We start from the raw sequence: 26,607 nt of genomic DNA on the forward strand, positions 1-26,607 counted from the left end.
AGCAAGCCTGGCGGAAGATGGCTGAAATGCCAGAAACTGGACCTAGAAAGCTTGTTTCCGGTCCAGGGAAGACATGGCATGGCAGTTTAGGCTGGACTGTTCCCATGAGGCACAGGGTCAAACTGATTTGCATATGGCCATGTTTGAACTGGGGTGGCAAAGTGGGCTAAAGAACGGTGATGGATCAAACCCAGATCTGTTGACTGGGTGTGAGTGTTTGATTGGTTCTGATGCTCCGTCCATCACCACCCCCTTTTGTACCGCTTTGTTCGCCATAAGTTGGTAGGGTATGCTCAGACGTTGAGTCCCTCGCTCACTTTGCCACTGGATTCAAGCAAGCCTGGCTGAAGATGGCAGAAATGCCAGAAACCGGTCCTAGGAAGCTTGTTTCCGGTCCAGGGAAGACATGGCTTGGCAGTTCGGGCTGGTCTGTTTCCATGAGGCACAGGGTCAAACTGATTTGCATATGGCCATGTCTGAACTGGGGTGGCAAAGTGGGCTAAAGAACGGTGATGGATCAAACCAAGATCTGTTGACTGGGTGTGAGTGTTTGATTGGTTCTGATGCTCCATCCATCACCACCCCCTTTTGTACCGCTTTGTTCGCCATAAGTTGGCAGGGTATGCTCAGACGTTGAGTCCCTTGCTCACTTTGCCACTGGATTCAAGCAAGCCTGGCTGAAGACGGCTGAAATGCCAGAAAACGGACCTAGGAAGCTTGTTTCCGGTCCAGGGAAGACATGGCTTGGCAGTTCGGGCTGGACTGTTCCCATGAGGCACAGGGTCAAACTGATTTGCATATGGCCATGTCTGAACTGGGGTGGCAAAGTGGGCTAAAGAACGGTGATGGATCAAACCCAGATCTGTTGACTGGGTGTGAGTGTTTGATTGGTTCTGATGCTCCGTCCATCACCACCCCCTTTTGTACCGCTTTGTTCGCCATAAGTTGGCAGGGTATGCTCAGACATTGAGTCCCTTGCTCACTTTGCCACTGGATTCAAGCAAGCCTGGCTGAAGACGGCTGAAATGCCAGAAACAGGTCGTAGGAAGCTTGTTTCCGGTCCAGGGAAGACATGGCTTGGCAGTTTAGGCTGGACTGTTCCCATGAGGCACAGGGTCAAACTGATTTGCATATGGCCATGTCTGAACTGGGGTGGCAAAGTGGGCTAACGAACGGTGATGGATCAAACCCAGATCTGTTGACTGGGTGTAAGTGTTTGATTGGTTCTGATGCTCCGTCCATCACCACCCCCTTTTGTACCGCTTTGTTCGCCATAAGTTGGCAGGGTATGCTCAGACGTTGAGTCCCTTGCTCACTTTGCCACTGGATTCAAGCAAGCCTGGCTGAAGATGGCTGAAATGCCAGAAACCAGTCCTAGGAAGCTTGTTTCCGGTCCAGGGAAGACATGGCTTGGCAGTTCGGGCTGGACTGTTCCCATGAGGCACAGGGTCAAACTGATTTGCATATGTCCATGTTTGAACTGGGGTGGCAAAGGGGGCTAAAGAACGGTGATGGATCAAACCCAGATCTGTTGACTGGGTGTGAGTGTTTTATTGGTTCTGATGCTCCGTCCATCACCACCCCCTTTTGTACCGCTTTGTTCGCCATAAGTTGGCAGGGTATGCTCAGACGTTGAGTCCCTTGCTCACTTTGCCACTGGATTCAAGCAAGCCTGGCTGAAGACGGCTGAAATGCCAGAAACCGGTCCTAGGAAGCTTGTTTCCGGTCCAGGGAAGACATGGCTTGGCAGTTCGGGCTGGACTGTTCCCATGAGGCACAGGGTCAAACTGATTTGCATATGGCCATGTCTGAACTGGGGTGGCAAAGTGGGCTAAATAACGGTGATGGATCAAACCCAGATCTGTTGACTGGGTGTGAGTGTTTGATTGGTTCTGATGCTCCGTCCATCACCAGCCCCTTTTGTACTGCTTTGTTTGCCATAAGTTGGCAGTGTATGCTCAGACGTTGAGTCCCTTGCTCACTTTGCCACTGGATTCAAGCAAGCCTGGCTGAAGACGGCTGAAATGCCAGAAACCGGTCCTAGGAAGCTTGTTTCCGGTCCAGGGAAGACATGGCTTGGCAGTTCGGGCTGGACTGTTCCCATGAGGCACAGGGTCAAACTGATTTGCATATGGCCATGTCTGAACTGGGGTGGCAAAGTGGGCTAAAGAACGGTGATGGATCAAACCCAGATCTGTTGACTGGGTGTGAGTGTCTGATTGGTTCTGATGCTCCGTCCATCACCACTCCCTTTTGTACCGCAATGCTCACAATGCTTGCACGGCCGGCATCTGGATGTAGCCAGCAAGCTGTGTTTGCCACATTAGCCTGCCTGCCTGCCTGCCTATAAAAATATGTAACCCTAAAATGGAGTCTGCCTTCATTGTGCAAACCTATCTTCACATTGTATTATTGTAGTGTGACCAGAGTTTTGGCATGAATGTCCATCATTGCTATAAAAATGGTGGCACGTGAGATTCTTATCTCAAACACGATGATATGTCCCCTGCGCATTTAAAAGGACATGGCTGGACACACTCCACAATACTGTATCAGCATCAGGCCAGTCGCAGCCTCTTAGCATGAAGAAACCCATTGCAAACTATAAAACATGCCACATAAACATCACAGTAGGCCTATGGACATTATCGGGCCCTTAGCGTGCAGATTCTGATCGCATTTCATAAAACTGGACGCATACTCATTACAATAAGCCTATGGACATTAGCGGGCTCTTAGCGTGCAGATTCTAATCGCATGTATTCAGCCTGATGCCATTAGCTGCCCCCTAGCGTGCAGATTCTGATCGCATTTCATAAAACTGGACGCATACACATTACAGTAGGCCTATGGACACTAGCGGGCTATTCGCGTGCAGATTCTGATCGCATGTATTCAGCCTGATGACATTAGCTGCCCCTTAGCATGCAGATTCTGATCGCATTTCATAAAACTGGACGCATACACATTACAGTAGGCCTATGGACATTAGCGGGCCCTTAGCGTGCAGATTCTCATCGCATGTATTCAGCCTGATGACATTAGCTGCCCCTTAGCGTGCAGATTCTGATTGCATTTCATAAAACTGGACGCATACACATTACAGTAGGCCTATGGACATTAGCGGGCCCTTAGCGTGCAGATTCTGATCGCATGTATTCAGCCTGATGACATTAGCGGCCCCTTAGCGTTCAGATTATGATCGCATTTCATAAAACAGGCCGCATACACATTACACTATCAGCCTGAGTACATTAGCGGACCCTTAGCGTGCAGATTCTTGTCGCTTTGTACAAATAATGCCTCTAACACACACAAAGTTATGTATGCCTGCTTCCTGTCTCCTTGTGTGTGGCATTCACTTTCACTTTCGAGCACATTGTGGTTGATCTGGCTGAGTGAGGAGGTGTTTTGTGGATTGCGCTGGTGGAGAGTGGATTTTGGAGTGTTGCTGTGTCCTGTCTAACGTGTATTTTTCAATTATTTCACATTTTATTTACTTTTTACTGTCTACTGTCCTTAGTGTTTGTTGTGGGTTATTTTCCTTTATTATCATTATTGGGTTTTCTTTTGGTAGTCTGGGGTGAGAACTGGGGTGTGTGGAGATGCCGGCGGTGGGAAGGTCATGGCGGATGTCAGAGGGGGCATTGGGGGGCTTCCTGTGGCTGGTGCGGTGATACCTGCCTCTGATGCTGGAGAGGGGAGGACGTATCCTCCAGGGCTATGGTGTGGCTGTGTGGAAGTTGCGGTGGGAGCGGGTGCGGGTGCTGATGCTCCACTGCTTCAAGGTCAACAGGACCGTGCGCCAGTGAAAGCACCGCTGGCAGGACATGCTGGTGCGGGAGGCGGACCTGCTTGACTACACCGGAGTCATGCCTGGCATCCAGGGTGGTAAGTACCAATTCCCTTGTTTTCCACGACTAATGTTACGTACATATATGAGTGACGTGTGTGAGAAGAAGATATGATGAGAAGAAGATATGATGCCCCGCTCACATTCTCCGCCATATCTTTGTTTCCTGCCCTGACCCTCCCCTTCACCTTCTTAACAGCTCTCTTGCCCAAGGCATCGTTCCTAAACCCTTGAAATCGGCGGTAATTGTGCCCATCCTAAAAAAACCCGGGGCAGACCCTTCTGTCCCCGCCAATTTCCGTCCTATTTCCCTCCTACCATTCCTAGCCAAGTTGCTCGAGCGCCACGTCACCAGTGCTCTGAGCTCTTTTGTGGAGAATCATGGTGCTCTTGCCCCCCGTCAAGCCGGTTTCCGCCCTGCACACTCTACGGAGTCCGTTGTCCTGTCGGTCTTGGACACCCTCAGGGAGGGCATGGACACTAATCAGCACCAGGCCCTTGTGCTCCTCGATCTCTCAGCCGCCTTCGATACGGTGGATCACACCATCCTCCTCTCCCGTGTCGGAGCGGCGGGGATCGGGGGGACTGCCCTGATCTGGTTGTCCTCCTTCCTGAGTGACCGCACCCAGGCTGTTCGCCTGGGTGACTTCACGGCGGACGTCCGGAAAGTTCAGTGCGGGGTTCCCCAGGGTTCCTCTCTTTCTCCCCTCTTGTTTAATCTATATATTGCCCCCTTAATCTTCTCGCTTCAACAGATGGAGGTCGGCGTATTTAATTATGCGGACGACCTCCAGCTTGTCTTCAATCTATCCTCTCCTTCCTCTGTTCTAAACTTTCAATCTGTTATGCTTCACATCAGGGACTGGATGAACCACAATCACCTTAAACTCAACCCCGACAAAACCGAGTTGGTGTTGACGGGTGGCTCATCCAGCCCCTGGTCCCCTCTTTTCTGGCCCCCTTCTCTTGGCCCCCCTCCTACCCCCACTTCCTCAGTCAAGACACTTGGTATAAAACTTAATTCTCAACTCACTCTGCACTCCCAGGTGAGCTCTGTGGTGTCTTCTTCTTTTCTTTCACTGCGCACTATACGCAGGGTGTCCCGTTTCTTCACTTTCTCTGCTCTAAAACTCATCATCTTGGCCATGGTGGTTTCCCGCCTGGATTATGGCAACGCCCTGTATGCCGGTATCCCCGCCTACAGTTTGCGTCGCCTACAACAGATCCAAAACCAGGCGGCCCGCCTGGTTTTCAAACTCCCCAAATTTCACCACTCCACCCCGCTCCTAAAATCACTTCACTGGCTCCCTGTGCGAGCCAGAATTCAGTTCAAGCTTGCCTCCATCACCTTCCGGGCCCGACACGGACTCGCACCTGCGTTCATCTCCTCCGAGATTGTTTCCTATGTCCCCACCAGGGAACTTCGCTCATCCTCCCAGTCCCTCCTCACCATCCCACGTTTCCGGAGAAAGAAGTGGGGAGGCTCCAAATTCGCCACTCTCGCCCCTACCCTCTGGAACTCCCTTCCCCTTGAACTCCGTACCATTTCTCTCTACCCTCAATTCCGCAACCAACTTAAAACCTACCTGTTCACAAAATATTTCGAATAATAAACTTGCCTGTCCCCCCAGCTTTTTAATTTAGGATCCGGTTAGTAACAGCGCCAAGAAACCGCAGGTATACGTGCGCTCTATAAGTAATTTTAAATTCAAAAAATTCAAATTTAAAATTAAATTCAAATTCATGTCTTAATGCTGTCCCAAGACCGTGACACTGTAACAACGTGGTTAATGCAATGCGACTTGCTAAAAATACTTGCGCATGATGGCCTTGACCTTGGACTTGCACGACTCACTCTTCCCACTACAATGTATGCAACAGTATGGAAGGTGTTGGGATAGTCAATCAAAATACCCATTATTGATGTGCGCCATGCAGTGCAAGGTGGAGTGACGATTGGCGTTGCAATGACCGCGTAGATTACGTTTGCCAATGGAAATACCACATAGGAATGGAGATCCCCGGTGTTAAGCATACCAAAATACACATGCTTAATGTGAGCGTATACTCAGCAGGAAGGGTTGCAGGGGCGTGGCGGTGTTTGCATGTTGAAGTATAGCAAGGTGTGTGTCTGTTGAAGAGCAATGTTCAGAGATAGTGCTTGGAGATGGGGAGCAATGTTGCCTGTCAGAGGTGTAGCGGAAGGTTGCCACAGGCCAGGTCTGCAAGATAGGAAAAGGAGCAGACTCACAATCTGGTCTCTCTGGAGCGGGGAAACACAGCATAGGCCAGCTGGTCGGATCGTCGGGTCCTTTGATGTGCCATGGAAAGAGAGTTGTACGTTAAGGTATGTTCGCCCAGTGTTGTGGATAGCTGTGTGAGCCTGGGTGCACATCTTGAATGTGACTCTAGCTTTGATGTGGAGACAGTGGAGTGTGCGCAGGTGGTGGGAGGTGTGACAGGGTCCTGGCAGTGTGAGGATTAGTCCTGTGGTTGCATTTGAGATGTCCTGCAGCTTGCGGATGTGGTTCATGTAAATTCTGTCATGGACTGTGGTGCCGTAGTAGGGTGAGCTATTGCACAGGGCATGAGTGAGTGTCTATGTGTGTTTGAGTAGGAGTCATTTGACTGTCTGACATAGGAGGCAGAGTGTGTGGAAGCACAATGATGAGACCGGATAGATCTTGCAATTATCTTGCACATCGGAGTCCATGATGGATTACATGTTGCGTGCCTTGGCCGTGTTGGGGTGTGGGTTCCCCATGCTGTGTGAGGACCCTGTGTAATTCCATGCATGGAGGTTTTGGAGCATGACGTGTACTTCTCTTTTGTTGTTGCTCACTTGTATGCAGCTCTTTGACATTCATCTAGCAAGGTCTGCCATGGCTTCGCAATACTTGTGTTTGCTGGAGTTGTGTTAGTTGGATGTGTCGAGGAGGAGTTGCCAGTCGTATGCCTATGATACAATGTTGAGTCCATGGCTAATCCCGATTATGGCGTGCGGAGACATGTAGATGTGAAAGATTGTAGGGCTGAATGAGGATCTCTGGGGGACTCCACGGCTGGTTGTTGTAGGCTCCAAGACAACAGAGGAGTGTCTGACCCACATCGTATGTACGTTGAGAAAGGAGCAGATCCAGTTGAGGGCCTTGTCTTGGATCCCTTTGTTGTGGAGTCTGCATATTGATGGGCTTTGTGAGACAGTGCTGAACGCCGCAGCGATCGGTCAAGGATGATGAGTAAAACTGTTTTGTTTTGCGCTCCGTGTGGATGAGGTGCCTTGATATTGCGTGACACAACTCATATGTGCAGCTCAGCCAGCAGTGATGTTTTGGCTGTGCAGCCTCTGCTTCCATATGTTCGTGTGTGGATGCCATTCAAAGTAGGCCCAGTCATGTGGCCAACATGAAGTCAACACCACAGGGATGTAGCATTGTCTGTCACTGTAACAATTTACATTGTGAATATGCCACATCTGCTGCGATTTGCTAACAACACCTATTTGCGTTTGTCCTCTCACAGATGGACGCCAACCTATCACTGCGGGGGACATTGACCGTTTCCGGGACCCACAAGCCACTGGTGAGTAGTGATAAGAAATATTGGCATGTTGCGTGGTCATGAGTGTCTGTGCCAAATGCAACACGTTGTTGATTAGCAGTATGGGTGTGTATCGCATGTCAATTGCCTATGATGTGCAGAGGTATTCAGCCTTTCCGATCTGTGTCAAATATGGTAGTTTAAAGGGGTACAATGCATCTCATTCAGAGTTGTGACTTTGTCCATCAACAGTCATTGATACACATGTCAATGTATGTGCCTATTTCCGAGCAACTAATGCTGCCAACTAGGCATTTACACTGCAGTTGTGTTTTCAATATGCCACTAGCATTTACTCCCATGTTGATTTTAGCAGCCTAGTCAAGATGGCACACTTACATGCGGTAGACTTCGTCCAAGGGGCGTGCAGTGGGTGTAGCATTGTGCACAATGAGGCAGTGCTATTATGTCCGTACAAGGTCAGACATCTTGGCTCAGTGATACCTAAGGTATGCTGCATAGCACAGAAGCAGAAGTGGCAGGATGTAGCTCAGATCCAATTTTGTCAATGGCGTGTTACACAAACACATTCCATAGATGTGTTTGTCAATTGAAATTTGATATTTGTGCACTGCAATGGTGTTGACAGGCTATGTCCGTGTGGACATTCCATGCTAGAATCAGGATCATGTGTACCAACTCATCTGACACAATTGGTGACATCACTCAACACACCTTTCATACGCATGCATTAGCTATGCATCATTTGATGTCACATAGATTGGCAAATCCAGCCTGCGGAAACAATATCTGTGTGTACGCATTAGCCATAACAATTACACAACCCTCATGACCCCAGGGTGACATTACAATGTGTAATCTATTGTAACAGTTTGCGTAGTTGATGCATGCGTGTTCATCTCTACTATGGAGTGAGATTGGGGGTTACAACACATGCATGACTGGCAGTTGTGGGTCAATGATGTATCCCCCTCGCAGTGGATGGCTATCACCAATTGCATAGTAATGGTGGAGTGAGTAAGTGCCGAAGTCAGCATTCATACCCCAAACATGTTTCCATGTGTGCGGCATGAAGCAGCATGATTGCAAGTGTGAGTAGGGCAGTCCCAGGCCTGTTATTATGCATGTAGTGTGAGACTACAATAGGTAGTTATTCACACCTGCACACATACACCCTTGCCTGTCTTGGCACTGACTTGATGTACTGCACACAGTTCCTGGGGGACACACATGGCTGCACATGTGCATTGTACTTTTGATGCAGCTGTCTGTCACAGGATGGGAGAGGGTTGTGCTGTGCACATAGGGGTCATGCCTCCCGAATGAAGTCAATTGTACATGTCACCCACAGCCCGGTTGTCCAATGGTGCCATGTTTGTAGCATGTCCTTAGCTTTCAGTTGTGTCAGTGCATGTACCATGCCATGCACTGTCATGTCAGTCTCAACAGCACGTAGTTATTGAATGATGCGTAGACATTGGGTTTAACAGGTCAGTCCTTGACTTAACAGGGGGAAGCGGAAGTGTTGCCTCCCATGTTGTTTTTAACTTGTGATACAGATCTCATGTTGGACGGTTACATAGTGTAGGGGACAGAAAACTGACATAGATTTTTTTTCTCTCAGACAACATGACACCTGAGGAACAGCACCGATTCCAGGTCGCCAAGTACCGGTACCTCCACGTGCGTAAGGTACATAAGGGATTTAGAATGATGGCAGGGAGGTACCGGGCCGAGAAGAAGGCAGGGACCTGGAAGTCGCTGCCGGAATGCGTCCTGACTGGCAGCGGCAACAGACTATCAAACTCAGGTGTCAGTGTGGGCTCCCAACCTGTCAATCGCCCTGCCGCCACACCGGCACCGGTGCCAGGCCACCATTCGTCGCCACCAGCACCCGCACCTGCCCCCATTGATCCTGGACTGTCCCAACTGATACGGATGGTCCAGGACAACACCAATATCCTTCAAGACATTCGCCGTGAATTTCTATACCTCAACCGGCAGATACATGAGATCCGGGCCCACCTTGGACTGCCATGAAGACTGCCCCTGTTCTCACCCCTCCACCTCTTCACCCTTCCCACACTGTCCCTCTTTTAGTATTATGTTGTGTAATGTCATAGTTGTGTGTGTTATTTAGCATAGTTTTAGTGTAGGCTTAGTTAGGGTTAGCTTTAGACTTTTTTACTTATTGAATGTTATAGGATTTGGGGATAGGTTTCATTTATCTTTGGGTGGGGGGTTGATGTATTTATTCATTTTCTGTGTTTGTAAATAGTTAGGTAAGATAGCTTTAGTTGGAAAAAATAATTGTAGTTAGTTTAAGGCTAGAGTTAGGGACATAGATTAGTGTAGGGTTGTTTTATATATATTATTGTCGAATGAATCTTGTAAATTTTAGATTTCTGCTTGCACTTATATCATGGCTGATGCGGGGGAGTGGGGCTTGCCCCATTGTGTGCAACTCATACCATCACTGGAGTAATCATTGTATGTGTAACTATGGTCCTGACCTGTCAGTATGCAGGATGGATTGAGGCCAGATACCTTAGATGTGAGCACAATGACCTTGCATGTCTGATAGATTAGCAATTATGGTTTACGGCCTACTCTGGTGACAGTTTATTGTGACCTCCAACATCTCACATGTGCCTGGGCATGGCCAATCGATCTCCATTCCATGCATGCTGTTGGTCATTTGTGGGTCCATTGTTAACGTCACATGGCACGACAGTGTTAGTGAGTCACATAAATTATATGAGACAGAGTCATGAGTTTGGAATAGAGGTCACTCACAGGTGTCTTGGAGTATTAGCACTGTTCGGAATACAGACTTAACTTCGAGTTTCTTGCTATTGTGACACACTTAATCATTACAGTTATGCTTTTGGACCTGATGATGTTTGTTTGCAGGCACACAGTTCTGTTGCACACAAGTGGTGACATGCTGCATTGCTCCCTGTACCAACAGTGTCATAGCCACTCATCCCAGCTGTAACTTTCGCATTGACTCATAGTGATGACACCCTTGCAATCTTGCCACTGATTCAGACTATATGCTAAGTGCAGTTCAACTGACATCCGTGGGCACATTGGCCAATATGTGTGCACTTCATGGCAGTGCTCAGAAGTTGCTTTGGCATTGTTTGTGCACAGGTAGGGGCTGACTGACGCTATGCACTTTGGCTTCAGTAAGTATTGTGGACTCAACTTCAGTGTGGCTTACTTTGTAGTTCCATGTATGTATGTCTGACCTGTGCCCTTGGGTCTCCTCAGCAATGTGAATCTGTTGTGAACACCTAGAGATGTGACATGCAATGTGCTACATCACAACAATCTTTGACCAACACGTCCTGTGTAAGGCGATATGCCAGGAGATTATGCTTTGCTATCCTTCTTGGTGACACTACTTGTGTCCTGCAACAGACTTGTACATGTTGTCACACATGCATATTGTGAGAAAGTGGCTAGGTATGCACTGTTCCCAAATAGGTACAGTGTGCACAGAGTCCACAGTCACCAGAGTTTTGGCAGAGGTTAAAGTTAGATATAACCTTACTCTCTAAAGTGGTACCTTGGTCAAGAAGTAAGGCAGTATCAGAGGACAGTGTAAAGCATTTGTTGTACACACTCAGTCAGCAAATGGTCTCACACACTCAATAACTGAACTCTAGGCCAATGGTTTTTATATAAAAATATGTTTGTTTTATTTTAGAACCAACAATAGGTATCAAAATATACTTCCTCAGATTGCGAGGCTTTAGTTACATACTTTTGCAATATGCAATTGACTTTGGTAGGTAATAGTTACAAGTTGTTGCAATAGGCAACACAATTTCAAACACAATAATACATTGAGCTCAATGTGAGTTTGAAGTTATTTGCAATAGATTACTTCCAGGATTACTTTTCTAATTCAAGGACTGGATCCTATATTCAGTCCTGGCCAAGGTCTTGGAAACATGTGAGTAAATTCATTGTAGTTGCTGTTGTAATTTTCAGGCAATATTTTGCTGTTTCAAAACTTGACACTTAGAAGAAATTGAACAGAAAAACTGGAAATAATTTCCTATGGAAGAAAATTGTGTTATCGGCTTTTGGGTAAGTACGCGACTGGCAGAGTTAAGGTTCTGGCCACAGACTCAGGGGTCCCCAAGTGTCAGGTTTGTACAGTTGTTACACCCTCTGCGGCACTGTGGCGGACGGGGGCAGAGTGAGTTCGGCCCGATGTTATCCTATGGGAGGCAGGGGGGCCTTGGTTGGTGGCTGCTGACTAGCAGGCGACGCGGCTGTGGGAGCTGGGCTCCTGGTCACTTGCTCAGGGCAAATGGGGAAGTAGGTAGGAGTAGAAGTTACACTGCCAGGGCCACTCGGGCGGGTGGGTGCAGGGTGCCTTTGACCCTTCGTGCGCTCAATGGATTGCAATTGGAAAGCTTCAGGACGAACAAAGGCTGCAAGCTCGGGGTCGAAGATTCTTCATGTGTCCCAACACTTTGGGAGGTAAATTGGGTAGTTGGAGGGTGGGTATGTACCCAGGAGTCGGGCACAGGGGGCCGCAGGGCGCCGGGTGCCGGGGTGACTTTTGGGCTTGGGAAATCTTACCCTCTGTTGATTGTGGTTGGGGGGTCCCTGGTTCTGAGGCTGCAGGCGTCATCATGAGCGTCGAGGTGAGACCTTGGGGGCCAGATTCGGGGTCACAGTCGCCGGGGGGGGGGGGAACGTCATCGGGGTCTTTGTCCACTCCGGCACAGGCCAGGCTTGGCCGGTGCAGAGTGTGCAGGGTTTGCGGTTCCGGGATGATGCCAGGGGTTAGAAACTTGCTTTGAGCAGAGCTTCTGCTCATGGGACTCCCAGATTATCAGAGTCAAGGTAGCTAGGTCCTCCGGGGTTTGTGAGGTTGCTGGCCACAAGTGGGTCCGGGCTTTGGCAGGAACAGGTTCAAGGGTCGACAGACCAGTAGGGCTGGGGCCAAAGCAGTTGGTGTCTTCCTCTTCTTAGCAGCTGCACGGCAGGTTTTCTTTCTTCTTGCTCTTCTTTGCTTTTTCGGAATCTGGAGAAGGAAGGTTCAGGGTGCCTCAAAATACTTGGTTTAGTTGCGTTACAGGTAGGTAAAGGGCAGGGACCAATGGGTCCCTGCCCTGGGATGGGTACACACACTATCCTGCCACTCACCTGTGGGAGTGGGCCAGTAGCCTAGTCCTGATTGTGCAGGGCTTCCCATCTTCAAGATGGAGAGCGCCCGGAGATGGGCTTCACCTCGCCTCCCCCACCTGAGGGATGGGGTGGGCAGGCTGGCACATCCCCTGTCCTTATTTTGTGTTTCCGGCCAGTCTTCCCGCCAGAGTGGGGGTCAGAACCGGGGGGGGGGGCAGTTTTCTGGGTACAGCAAGTGGCCTGGAGAAGCTCACAGAGTCAGCATGCCTTTGAAGCTTCCCCCTGGCCATCCTGGGGGAGGAGACCTAGCACCTCGCCCAGGATGTGCATTGTTGCAGGCCCAAGAGAGCGGGGGCTCTCCACCCTGGGGTCCAGCAACAAGTCTGATGTGTGGCAGCCTAGGCAAACTCCAAGACCAGATGTGGATTATAGGTTAGTTGTCAGGGGGCATCTCTAAGATGCCTTCAGTAGTGCTTTGTACATTGAATCACACACTGGCATCAGTGCGGGTTTGATGTGCTGAGAAGTTTGATACCAAAATTCTCATTCTTCAGTGTTCCCATTATGGTGCTGTGGAGTTCGTGTTAGATGAGCTCTCTGCACCATATACTCTTAAATGGCAGCACTGCACTTACAGTGCCCAGGAATAGACAGGAGAACTGCAGGTGCAGAGGGATAATGCTGCTGTGCCCACACCACTGGCATAGGGCACCCAGCTATAGGGGTGGATGATGTATGCCAGGGCAGTGTAGGTTATGTGCATGCAACACAGGGATGTGTGCCATGTCGACTCTTTGTTTTGCCTTGTACCCAGACACTCTGCAAGAGAAGTGTGTTTGTGTTAGGGTACAGGGCCTCTAAGGGTGTCACAATAAGTGCTGCAGCCCTTAGAGGCCTTCCCTTGTCACAAGGCCCTGGGTACCTAGGGTACCATTTACCAGGGGCTGACATGTGGCCAGGGTTTGCCAATTTTGAATTTTTGTGTTTAGGGAAGGAACATAGGCCCTGGGCACCTGATTGGCAGGAGTCCTGGGCACACTCAGTCAAAGTCCATTCAGCAGTTCAGCAAAAAGTGGGGGAATACCATGCAGGAAAGATGGCACTTTCTCACACATATGTCATACATGTCGGGGGGTCAGAGTTGGTATATTGCTAGATTGTGCTATCTGATCAATGTGGTCAGTGCAATTTGGCGGGTGTAATCTCGTGGGACCCCCTGTGCCTCTTCTTCCCTGTCTGTCTCCGGTTGTCATCGCAAGTGTTACTTAGTTTGGCCCACTGTGCCCCCTTCTGCCGGGTTTAGTTGTATTGCTCATTTACATTTCTTACCCTGTATTCGGACACATGTTTTTCAAACCGCCTCCGCTCTCCCTTCCCGCCACAGTATCCCCTGCTGAGCCGTACAGCAACACGCACATTCGTACCGCCCACATGCCAGGCTGATCCTCCCACCTCCCCTTCCACTGGCGTACATCCACGCCGGGTCTGCGCAAAGTACAGGAACATCCTGGGCCCGCAAACTACACACGTTGCCACTACGATGATAACACACTCAACATAGGACTATCACACACCTGCTTCCTGCCCGGAACAGAACGCACACAAGGACACTTCTCCAGCCGGAACTGCATTGACACCAGCATCCAATCTGCAAATCCACCCACTGTGTTGGAAGCCAACTACCTCAGATGCATTGTCCCCAACACCCGCCACAGACACCAACACACAAGTGAACTTTGGGACCTACTCAACTCAACCTCCCCAGACATGGTCTCCATGACAGCGACCTAATTGTACCCCTCCTCGGAACACTACCTCACCATAGCCATCCTGTGCAACTACAAGATCAACCACAGGGACCGCACCAACGGAGTAGGAGTAGGAATTGCCATAGTCAACAGGAACACTCTCAGAGTCTCAACCAACAACGACGACATCCTCATCAACGCCGAACACATGCACTTCCAGATCCACACCAATCCCAACACCCCCTCAGAGTAACCCGCGTCTACATAGCCTCCAGACCCCTAACACAGTTCTGCAACTCCATCACCAACTTTGTCAGTAGACAAGCCCTCACATCCACAGACTACATCCTTCCGGTTGAGCTGAACTTCCACCTCGTGTACATTAACGGCACCGTATCCACCAACCTGATGGACAACCTGGCAAACCTCGGCCTCATACAACTTGTAACAACACCCACCCACTACAACAGCCACACGCTTGACCACATATTCTCTGCAAGCTCCCACGTCTACTCCAACCACAAAACCAACCTTCACTGGAACAACCATCAATGCATCAACTTCGCATTCCATAAACACACCACGCGCCACCACACCCAACAGATCCACTGGCACTGCTGGAGCAAAGTCACAGAAGCACAGCTAACCAGCAGCCTTGCCTGGAGCACAACCACCGACACTGACTCAACCGCCCAGAACCTCAGACAAGGGATCGGCGACTGCGCCAACACACTCGCCCAGATTAAGACACACTCCAACAGACACACCAGCAAGTAAGCCAGCTGGTTCAATGCAGAACACCAGGCCTCAATGCCGACCTGCCATGAGCTAGTGAAGAAATTGCACCGTGAACAGACACTGGACAGCTACGCAACCCACAAAGACGCCACATGCAGACACCATCACCTCATCAGATACGCAATCGGGCCTCCTTCAAAGACTGCATTGCCAACAACGTACACACCAGCTAAGTGCTCTTCAACCTAGTGAAAGAACTCTCCAACACCAGCTCCAACACCAACACCATCCCACCTTTGCAAGACCTGTGCAACTCCTTTGATACTTTCGTCCGTCGCAAGGGTGCAGACATCCACGACAGCTACAATGTCACGACTGCCACGAATAGCACTGAGACCTCCATCCCCACGGACCCCATACGCACCAACCCCCTGCTCTCGTGGACCAACATAAACAACACAAAAACAATGCACATCTGGTACAACATTAACTCCGGATCAACGTCAGACACATGCCCACAACACACCACATCTGCTCCAAAGCCAGCCCCACCATTGCACCTCATTTCTAGATGAGCATCAACATCTCCCTCGTAAATTCAACATTCACGTAGAGCTGGAAGCACGCCGATATCAACCACTTACTCCACAAACAAAAGACTGACCCCAAGGACCTCCTGAACTTACGTCCCATCTCCCTGCTATCATTCCTGTGAGGAGTCATTGCGAAGACCATCAACAGACAACTGACCCACTAACTCTGTGGGAACAGCATCCTGGATCCGTCCCATTCACGCTTCAGCGGCAACTCCTGCAGCAAACTGGACTCATCTCCGCCACCAATGATATAATGCCACGGATGGACAACAGTGAAACAGCAACACTCATTGTCCAGGACCTGTGATTTGCCTTCAACACTGTCTTGCACTGCACACTATGCACACGCATACACGACACCGAGATACGAGACAAGGCTCGTGACTGGACAAACTCCTTCCTCTCCGGCAAAACCCAGTCCGCCCACCTCCACCGTTCCTGCTCAGAGTCCACAGTAATCTTCAGCGGAATACCCCAGGGCTCATCCCTCACACAACATTGTTCTACATGTACATGTCACTACTCACACATGTTACCTGACTGCACAACCTCAACATCATCTCCTACGAGAACGACAGCCAGCTAATCTTCTCCCTCACCATGGCTACCCTCACTTACACAACCAAACACCATGTAGGACTCTAAATCGTTGCTGAGGAAGGACTGCCAACAGGAGATAAACATCAGACAGGACAGAAATGCTCATCCTCGAATCCACACCCTCTGCATGAGACACCTCCTGGTGTGCGGCCGCCCTGGGAACAGATCCAACACCAACCAACCACGCACGCAACATGGGGTTCAACATCAACTCTACTCTCTCCATGCCAAAGCAGGTAAACGCTGTCTCGTCCTCCTGCTTCATCACTTGTCAAGTTCTACAGGTGGCCTCCCACCGAAACATGGAGACCAGTCACACAGGCACTCAGCAGCAGCAAGTTGGAATACGGTAACACCCTCTATGCAGGAGCCTCGACCAAACTCTAAGAACGACTTAAACGCATTAAAAACGCCTGTGCACGCCTGGTCCTCAACATCCCACGCCGACAGCACATCACACCCCACCTGGGAGACCTGCACTGGCTCACCGCCAACAAGTGTATCACCTCTACGCGCCAGAACCACGCACACAAGCCACTCCAAAACACCGGACATGCATACCTCATTAGACGACTCAGTTTCTGCACCCCAATCCAGCATGTCCGCTACGCTGACATTGCAATCGCCACAGTCCCCCGCATCTGGAAAGCTAACTCCTGCGGAAGATCATTATGCCATGTCAATGCAAAGAACTGGAATACTCTCCACACCCTCCTGCGGCAGGCACAGCACATGCTAACATTATTGAGACTCCTCAAGAACGGGATTTCCAAGCAGTGGCAGACTCCCACTCTTCCCCCCCCCTTCTCCTTGAGACACTCACAGGTTAGTGGTGCACTTTAAAGATGTTGTCATAGGAAAATTAGCTAGATTGCTTTTGCACATACACGGCCATCTCACTGCCTATCCGTGTCAGGTGACACATGTACATTGATTGTATTAGCCTTGCTGGACCTTCTTGTGGATTCACAGCCCCTTACATATTGCCTTAGTTAAATACTTGATTGTTCATGGAAACACACACCTGTGTGATTTAAGGGAATATATTTACAAGACAAGGTTTGGAATGGACCAGAAGTGGCCCATAGGACATGGGATTGGCAGGATGCCCGTTGGAGTAGCAGGCAGAGTCCATTGTGAGTGACAGAGCCAGGGGAAGAGGCGGATTTTGCAGTGCCATTGTCAATGAACAAAAGGAGATTTGCTGAAGGTCAATGTGTGGGTCCAAGCTGTGTGTTGGTGGACGTCGGCAGACAGTGGGAGAGGAAGGTCAGTGGAATGATGGTATGTACAATCCGATGGTGTGACAGGCCTTTGTACATCACGGCTGGCTGGACTTGCGGATTACCATGGTGGCAGTTTCATCCTCAGATTCGTCTGATGATATGTTATGTGTCTCACATGTGGGTGGTGGTATGGTGGGAGCAGCACTGTGAGGCATAGACACATCAGGGTGCGGAGCTGAGGATGTGGATGCCTAAGCAGCAGATGTTGTCGCAAGACCGTGGGGAGGTAAAGATGTCATATGAAGGAGCATGGCCTGTCATGTCCGTTTCAGATTACGCTGGTGTTGAGCCGTGGCAGCCATCAGTTGGAGCTCCCTCCGCTCCCTGGCCTCCATTATCCCCGACAGTCGGGATAATGCAGCACAGACACTACTGGAGCTATCATACCGGGACAGTGTGTCCGCTCTCCGGATCAGGACCCCAGCAATGTCATCCAGGGTGCGTTGGATGTTATTGAGGGGTGTGTGGATGTATAACATCCTCTGCATGTTGTTGTCGAGGCGATTCAGACACCCATTGAGCTCCTCCAATTTGGCTGCCAGGCTCTCCAAGGCCACCCGCACATAGTCCCGTGTCTCCCGTTGGACCTCAAGCACCATGGTGTGAAAGGCTGCATATGGGTTGCCTGGGTCCTGTGAGGCAGCTGTGGTGGGAGGTGCTTGCTGCTGGGTGGTTTGTGCAGGGGGTGGGCTGAGCGCAATGCTGCTGGGTAGCCCTGCTCCTGGAGTTGGTATGTCGAAGGAATCGAGGAGACGCTGAAACTCGTCCACGTTGATGGTGGGTGTTTCCGACGAGTCATCGTGGCGGAGTGGGTCGTCCTGCTGTCCAGGAGGTGTTGTCTCTCCCTCTGAAATGTTTGTGGAAGATACAGTTTAACAGTGGAATCCATGTATGAGCATGCATTATTTGACTTAACAATCAGACTGAGGGAGACTGTACATTATAGATATTTTGTACAATATGCATAATAGTTTCTGGATGGTGATTATTTCAGAGACATCATGGATGTGAGGGTGTACTCGTACGTTGTAATGTCACAAGTTGACATGTGGAAATCTGTGTGGATTGTGTGTCCTTGTCAGAGTTGTGACACTTGTGCATAGTAGGTCATCAAGTATCTTGTTCACATCAGGGGTTGTGTGTACATAAGGTTGTGACAGGGTGTGACATGCTCCCTTGAGGATGTGTTCCACACTCCACAACATCAGTGAGGTGTCCTGCACCATGTGAACTCTTTGTCCTGCAGGCATGCTATCCATCATGCCCTATCACATGCCTTATCAGTGTGGCTCAAGGAGTTGCAGCTTTGCAGGGGCTTGCACATGTGCATGTGTTTTGTGTGCTATTAGTAATGTGTGATGAGTGCCCACTTGTGGCACATTGGCAATGGGAGCCTACTTGGGGGCATGTTATCATGGACGGCCATGGTGTTATCGGCGCTTTAGCGGCAGCAAACTTCCGCTACAAGCGGCAAAGATGTTCTGGAAAATATGCCGCATAGAATTCCAGGAGAAGCACATGTTCTGGTGTGAACATGGGCTTTGATTGGAATTCTCAGCAGCATGTTATCAGGCCCATTATCACCGCTTTGGTGGCAGTTTCATGCCGCTGAAGGGGTGATAATTTTAAGAACGTCCTTGATTATATACACCGTGTTTTTTCTACAAAGCTGCACTGTGTAGGACATATGTGCCTCTAAGTCGCTTTGGCTCCTTGTGATTTGTGTTGTGTGCATTGCGTCTGTCATGTTTAATCTTGCTTCCTGCACTTCTTTTGGATTACCCTTTCAGAGTATGGTGCAGCATGTATAGCAATTGTTGTTGCTGTCTGAGCAGACAGTGTCCACACCCATTACCCACAGATTTGGTCCCACATGTGGAGTGTGTGTGGCAGTGGAGGGTCGTTTTGTGCATCATACCAGGCGCTGACCTTCTAGACTCTGCATGAGCGCTTTGATTTTAGAAGTGGGGACTACATACTCCATGCAGCGATCACAGCGGAGATTCATGCGCATTGTAAAGGGGACCAAGCAGGACCTGAGCTTTCTTTAGGGTGCCAATACATATTGACAGCAGCTGTAAAGTTTAAGGCAGTCACATGCCTGTACATGCGCATGGGTCTCGTGGAGCTGCCCCCTTTGGACATACTTAATTGAAATGGGAGGTAGATGTAGGGAGAGAGATACCAGAAAGGGCTTGTGCTGAGATTGTAGAGTAAGCATGGAGGTGCACCGGCACACCCGCTTCCAAAGGCTTCTTTTTAATGTTTTACATCGCCTTACCTCACACCGGCAAAAAGTCAATGCATGTTTCTACACTGACTCATAGGAATGCACAAGGGTTCAGGGAGAGGGGCCAAACTTCCCTCACATGATTTGGGTGTGACCACTTTGGGCTACTTATTGGACCGTAGTGATGACACTATTGAAGGTGTTGACGGACAGGGAGGTAGATCTGTCGTTTGGGGCTTGTATCCTACATTGCTTCCCACACACGGCTCAAAGTGGGCTTTCCGCAAGTTTATGGATAGGGGATTATTAGTGGCCATGAGGGGATATTACGATGCACTGGAAGGCAAGTGGGGCCACGAGTTTAGATCAATGGGAGTGCGAGTTCACCAAATGGGCAGAGTGTGATGGGATAGTTAGGCTACTACTGGTCAAGGGTACAGTGAGCAAGGGATCACTTGAGGCGGCTAGGGCATGGGCCCATTTCTTTGGACCATTGGTGGACGAAGACAGCGAGAGCGATGTCAACACTGAGCCAGGTGAGCTGGTACCAGGGTAGGGCCTTTATAGCCCGTAGATGTAACCATTCGACACCATTGTAGACATGCATGATGGGTGAATCTAAAGCGGCAGCCTGTATATTGTGTTTTTAGTGTTTATCTTCTGGATACCACAGATTACGCACTGCTAAGGCTATCAAGGAGTACAGAGCAACATGGGTAGTGACATGCCTTGAGGGAGTGTGAAATAGACTTTCGAATGGATTTGTGATGATGAAGTTTGTTTATATGGCCTGTGTTGAAAATTGGTTGTTAATGCCCTTTTTACATGGTTCTTAATATTAAAGGTAGTAGAGGAGACATGTCATAGTAACAAGCCAAGGATCCTATGCTCAGAAAATTGAACATCATAGTGAGGGGAGAGGGACTAGGGGCCATATTTTCAAGATCAGCGTTAAAATTATCGCTGCTTTAGCGGCAGGTAACTGCCACTAAAGCGGCGGTAATGGGCTTGATGATATGCCCTTGTGAATTCCCATAGAAGTCCATGTTCTGGTGTGAACATGGGCTTCTATGGGAATTCACAAGGGCATATTATCAAGCCCATTACCGCCACTTTAGTGGCAGTTTCCTGCCGCTAAGGCAGCGATAATTTTAACACTGATCTTGATAATATGTCCATAGGTTGGTGCGATTGTTAGATTTGAAGATCTAGCTTTCGCAGACATGAAGAGTTTTTTAATTTGCAAAAGAAAATAGTACATGCCATGCATTAACGTGGGGCTCGAGAGGGTGGTGGGTATTATGGACAGGGATATGTGTGAATGCAGGTAATTTGACTTTGGATGACTGAATGGATTTCATGGTGCGACCTGCATCGCATTTTGCAATGGAGGGCACACGACTAAGTGGCATATTATCATGGACGGCATTACAAATTATCGGCACTTGAGCGGCAGAAAACTGCCGCTTAAGCGGCAATAATGGGCTTGATAATATGCCCTGGGGAATTCCAATCGAAGTCCATGTTCTGGTGCGAACATGGGCTTGGTGAGCAGTCTAAATATCGACTTTTTAATATCGAGGGACCTAAATATTGAGTCAAAAACATCTAATGTAAAAAATATCGAAATAGATAATATCGATGTAAAAAATATCGTTTTAATTTTTTTAATTATATGTCGATGTATGTGATATCGTCAGTAATAATATCGACATGTAAAAATATCGTTATTGTATGTTTAGTAAATTTTTTTAAGTTGTTTGTATAAATTGTTAAAATGTATAGAATATGAAAAATATTTATATTGTTTTAGGGGCGGGATGTTGGGTTATAGGGGATAAGGGTGGGGAGTGTTTTAAAAATATTTATTAATTTTGTAATATTTTTTAAAATTTAATTAGAAATTTTGAAATAAATGTTGCATGTTATGTTTAATTTTAGGAGCGGGATGTTGGGTTATAGGGGATAAGGGTGGGGAGTGTTTTTAAAATGTTTAATTTTTTTGTAAAATATTGTAAAATTTAATTAGAAAATTTGAATTAAATTTTGAAATTTATAATTAATTTTAGGAGCGGGATGTTGGGTTACAGGGGATAAGGGTGGGAAGTGTTTTAAAAATGTTTATTTAGTTTGGAATATTTAATAAAATTTATTTAGAATTTTTTAATGTAATTTAGAATTTTATATTTAATTTTAGGAGCGGGATGTTCGGTTACAGGGGATAAGGGTGGGAAGTGATGTAAAATTTTGTTTTTAATGTGGAATATTAAATAAAATGTATTTAGAAATTTGGAATTAAAATTTGTTTTTTATATTTTATTTTAGGAGTGGGATGTTGGGTTATAGGGGATGAGGGTGGGGAGTGTTTTAAAAATGTTTATTAATTCAGGAATAATTTGTAAAAATTATTTAGAAATTTAGAATAAATTTTAGAATTTTATATTTAATTTTAGGAGCGGGATGGTGGGTTATCGGATAAGGGTGTGTAGTATTTTAAATTTGTTAAAAATGTTTGCAATATTGTATAAAATGTATTTAGAAATTTTGATTTTGATTTTTAAATTTATATTTAATTTTAGGAGTGGGATGTTGGGTTATAGGGGATAAGGGTGGGGAGTGTTTTAAAAATGTTTTATTAAATTGGAATGTTTTATAAAATTAATTTAGAAAATTAGAAATACATTTTGAATATTATATTTAAATTTAGGAGTTGTATGTTGGGTTATTGGGCATAAGGATGGGGAGTGTTTTAAACATGTTTATTTATTTTGGAATATTTAATAAAATTAAGTTTGAAATAACAATGAAATTTCGAATGTAATATTTATATTTAGGAGTGGGATGTTGGGTTATAGTGGATAAGGGTGCGGTGTGTTAAAATATTTTATTTTGTTGTAATATTTTATAAAATGTATTTACAAATATTTAAATTAATTTTGATTTGTATATTTAATTTTATGAGGTGGATGTTGGGTTATAGGGGATAAGGGTGGGGAGTGTTTTAAAAAAAGTATTTTAAATTTGTAATATTGAGTAATTTATCATTTAAAAAAATATATTCAAATATAATTTTTTTTGATAAATTTCGGATTGGGGAGTTGGATTTGTAGAGGATAAGGGTGGGTATTGTTTTATGTAAAATTAGGAATAATGATTAAAACTAACCCTTTTTTTAATATATTTATATATTTATATTGCACATACCCTAATTAAATACATATTGGAGTGGGAATATTAAATTAATTAAGATCAGTGTACATGATCTAGTCTAATTAAATATATTTAGGAGTGGGAATACTAAATTAATTAAGTTCAGTGTCCTGCACCTACCCTAATTAAATATAGATTGGAGTGAGAAAAGTAAATTTATTAAGTTCAGTGTCCAGCATCTACCCTAATTAAATATATTTTGGGGTGGGAATAGTAAATTAATTAAGTTCAGTGTCCAGCAGCTACCCTAATTCAATGTAGATTGGAGTGAGAATAGTAAATTAATTAAGGTCAGTGTCCAGCACTAATTTTAATTAAATATAGACTGGAGTGGGAATAGTAAATTAATTAAGTTCAGTGTCCAGCACCTACCCTAATTAAATATAGATTGGAGTGACAATAGTAAATTAATTAAGTTCAGTGTCCAGCACTTATCTAAATTTAATAAAGACTGGAGTGGGAATAGTAAATTAATTAAGTTCAGTGTCCAGCACTTACCTTAATTAAATATAGGCTGGAGTGGGAATAGTAAATTAATTAAGTTCAGTGTCCAGCACCTACCCTAATTAAATATATTTTGGAGTGGGAATAGTAAATTAATTAAGTTCAGTGTCCAGCACCTACTCTAATTCAATATAGATTGGAGTGAGAATAGTAAATTAATTAAGTTCAGTGTCCAGCACTTATCTTAATTAAATATAGATTGGAGTGGGAATAGTAAATTAATTAAGTTCAGTGTCCAGCACCTATCCTAATTAAATATAGATTGGAGTGACAATAGTAAATTAATTAAGTTCAGTGTCCAGCACCTACCCTAATTAAATATATTTTGGAGTGGGAATAGTAAATTAATTAAGTTCAGTGTCCAGCAGCTACCCTAATTCAATGTAGATTGGAGTGAGAATAGTAAATTAATTAAGGTCAGTGTCCAGCACTAATTTTAATTAAATATAGACTGGAGTGGGAATAGTAAATTAATTAAGTTCAGTGTCCAGCACCTACCCTAATTAAATATAGATTGGAGTGACAATAGTAAATTAATTAAGTTCAGTGTCCAGCACTTATCTAAATTTAATAAAGACTGGAGTGGGAATAGTAAATTAATTAAGTTCAGTGTCCAGCACTTATCTTAATTAAATATAGGCTGGAGTGGGAATAGTAAATTAATTAAGTTCAGTGTCCAGCACCTACCCTAATTAAATATATTTTGGAGTGGGAATAGTAAGTTAATTAAGTTCAGTGTCCAGCACCTACTCTAATTCAATATAGATTGGAGTGAGAATAGTAAATTAATTAAGTTCTGTGTCCAGCACTTATCTTAATTAAATATAGACTGGAGTGGGAATAGTAAATTAATTAAGTTCAGTGTCCAGCACTTATCCTAATTAAATATAGATTGGAGTGACAATAGTAAATTAATTAAGTTCAGTGTCCAGCACTTATCTAAATTTAATAAAGACTGGAGTAGGAATAGTAAATTAATTAAGTTCAGTGTTCAGCACTTATCTTAATTAAATATAGGCTGGAGTGGGAATAGTAAATTAATTAAGTTCAGTGTCCAGCACCTACCCTAATTAAATATATTTTGGAGTGGGAATAGTAAGTTAATTAAGTTCAGTGTCCAGCACCTACTCTAATTCAATATAGATTGGAGTGAGAATAGCAAGTTAGTTAAGTTCAGTGTCCAGCACTTATCTTAATTAAATATAGACTGGAATGGGAATAGTAAATTAATTAAGTTCAGTGTCCAGCACTTATCCTAATTAAATATAGATTGGAGTGACAATAGTAAATTAATTAAGTTCAGTGTCCAGCACTTATCTAAATTTAATAAAGACTGGAGTGGGTATAGTAAATTAATTAAATTCAGTGACCAGCACTTATCTTAATTAAATATAGGCTGGAGTGGGAATAGTAAATTAATTAAGTTCAGTGTCCAGCACCTACCCTAATTAAATATATTTTGGAGTGAGAATAGTAAATTAATTAAGTTAAGTCTGTAGTGGGAGTAGTAAATTAATTAAGTTTGTTAAACAGCAATTATTATCATTAAATATAGAGTTGAATAGGAACAGTTAAATTAATTTGTTTTAATTTACAATAATTCTGTAGATTTTAGTTTTTGTTGGATAAAATATAGAAGTCATATCAGAATGAAAATTGAAATTTTTGGTATTAAATAGTGCAAAGGAAAATATGATTTTTTTTATAGTTGTTGGAAGGTATATTAATTACAGAGAAAATATTGTTTATTATTAGGCATATTATAACAATTAAATCATTGAAATAAACATGTAATAAAATAATTAGTATTTAACATTTGTATTATTGTAATAAATATTTTATAATGGATATCTATTTTTGTAATGTATATTTTGGACCTTAATATATTAACAGAAATAATAAATAAATGTTTTTTTTTCCTGATTTTTATAGCTGGTTAACATTTTTTAATTTATATTGTATACTGTAAATATTTGTATACTTTATTTGAAATTATAAGAAATTGTATGTTTTGAAATATTTGATTAATATATTGTAATTATTCATATTAATATTAGATAATTAATATTGATAATTTTTACATTTTATAACAGTTGTTCTTTTTATTTTTAGTTCTGGTATGTTGTAGATACAATGGGGCCGATTCCGATCCTGGAAAAAATTTCCCCGTACGAATCGTATCCGGATTTTTTTCCGTACGAATCGTACAAGTACCGTACAAACTGGCAAGTACGATTCGTACGGGAAAAAGTCCATACGAATCTTATTGGGAAAATTCCCCCACACATCCTCAGGTCGTAAAACGTTTCCGACACGTCCCCGGACGATTTTACGTACAAATGTGAAAACTCAAGTCCGAGCGCGCAAGTACGATCCGTACCGGGCGTCCGATGTTACAACTGCATGGAAAAAACACCGTACGGACCGAACTCCCATAGCAACCATGGAGACATGTGGCCGCATACGTGCCGAATCCACCCCCAGCCCCCGTATGTACGCGCCGAACCCCCACCCCCCCCGCGGAAGTACGCGCCGAACCCCCACCCGTGTAAGTACGGACCATACCCCCACCCGTGTATGTACGGACCGTACCCCCAGCCCCCCGTGTATGTACGGACCGTACCCCCACCCGTGTATGTACGGACCGTACCCCCAGCCCCCCGTGTATGTACGGACCGTACCCCCAGCCCCCCTGTGTATGTACGGACCGTACCCCCAGCCCCCCGTGTATGTACGGACCGTACCCCCAGCCCCCCCGTGTAAGTACGGACCGTACCCCCACCCGTGTATGTACGGACAGTACCCCCAGCCCCCCGTGTATGTACGGACCGTACCCCCACCCGTGTATGTACTGACCGTACCCCCAGCCCCCCTGTGTATGTACGGACCGTACCCCCAGCCCCCCCCCGTGTAAGTACAGACCGTACCCCCACCCGTGTATGTACGGTCGTACCCCCAGCCCCCGTGTATGTATGGACCATACCCCCACCCGTGTATGTACGGACCGTACCCCCAGCCCCCGTGTATGTACGAACCGTACCCCCACCTGTGTATGTACGGACCGTACCCCCAGCCCCCCGTGTATGTACAGAGGGGCTGGGGGTATGGTCCGTACATACACGGGGGG

General features: G+C 46.1%; 1 protein-coding gene and 1 pseudogene across 1 annotated transcript in view; one reads left to right on the top strand and one right to left on the bottom strand.

The window, feature by feature from the left end:
* The window catches only part of LOC146871397 (uncharacterized), a 149,065-nt gene extending 139,375 nt beyond the window's left edge, over positions 1-9,690 (top strand). The window contains exons 3-4 of the mRNA XM_085651042.1: positions 7,376-7,435; positions 9,039-9,690. Of these exons, the coding sequence (XP_085507168.1) occupies positions 9,044-9,454 (411 nt within the window). The 5' untranslated portion in view covers positions 7,376-7,435; positions 9,039-9,043 and the 3' untranslated portion in view covers positions 9,455-9,690. The remainder of the gene's footprint in view (positions 1-7,375; positions 7,436-9,038) is intronic.
* LOC146871398 (SWI/SNF-related matrix-associated actin-dependent regulator of chromatin subfamily D member 2-like) overlaps positions 1-26,607 on the bottom strand; it is a 626,025-nt pseudogene that overhangs the window by 53,910 nt on the left and 545,508 nt on the right.

Source organism: Triturus cristatus, chromosome 1_1 (genome assembly GCF_964204655.1).
Source record: "Triturus cristatus chromosome 1_1, aTriCri1.1, whole genome shotgun sequence".
NCBI lineage: Eukaryota > Metazoa > Chordata > Amphibia > Caudata > Salamandridae > Triturus > Triturus cristatus.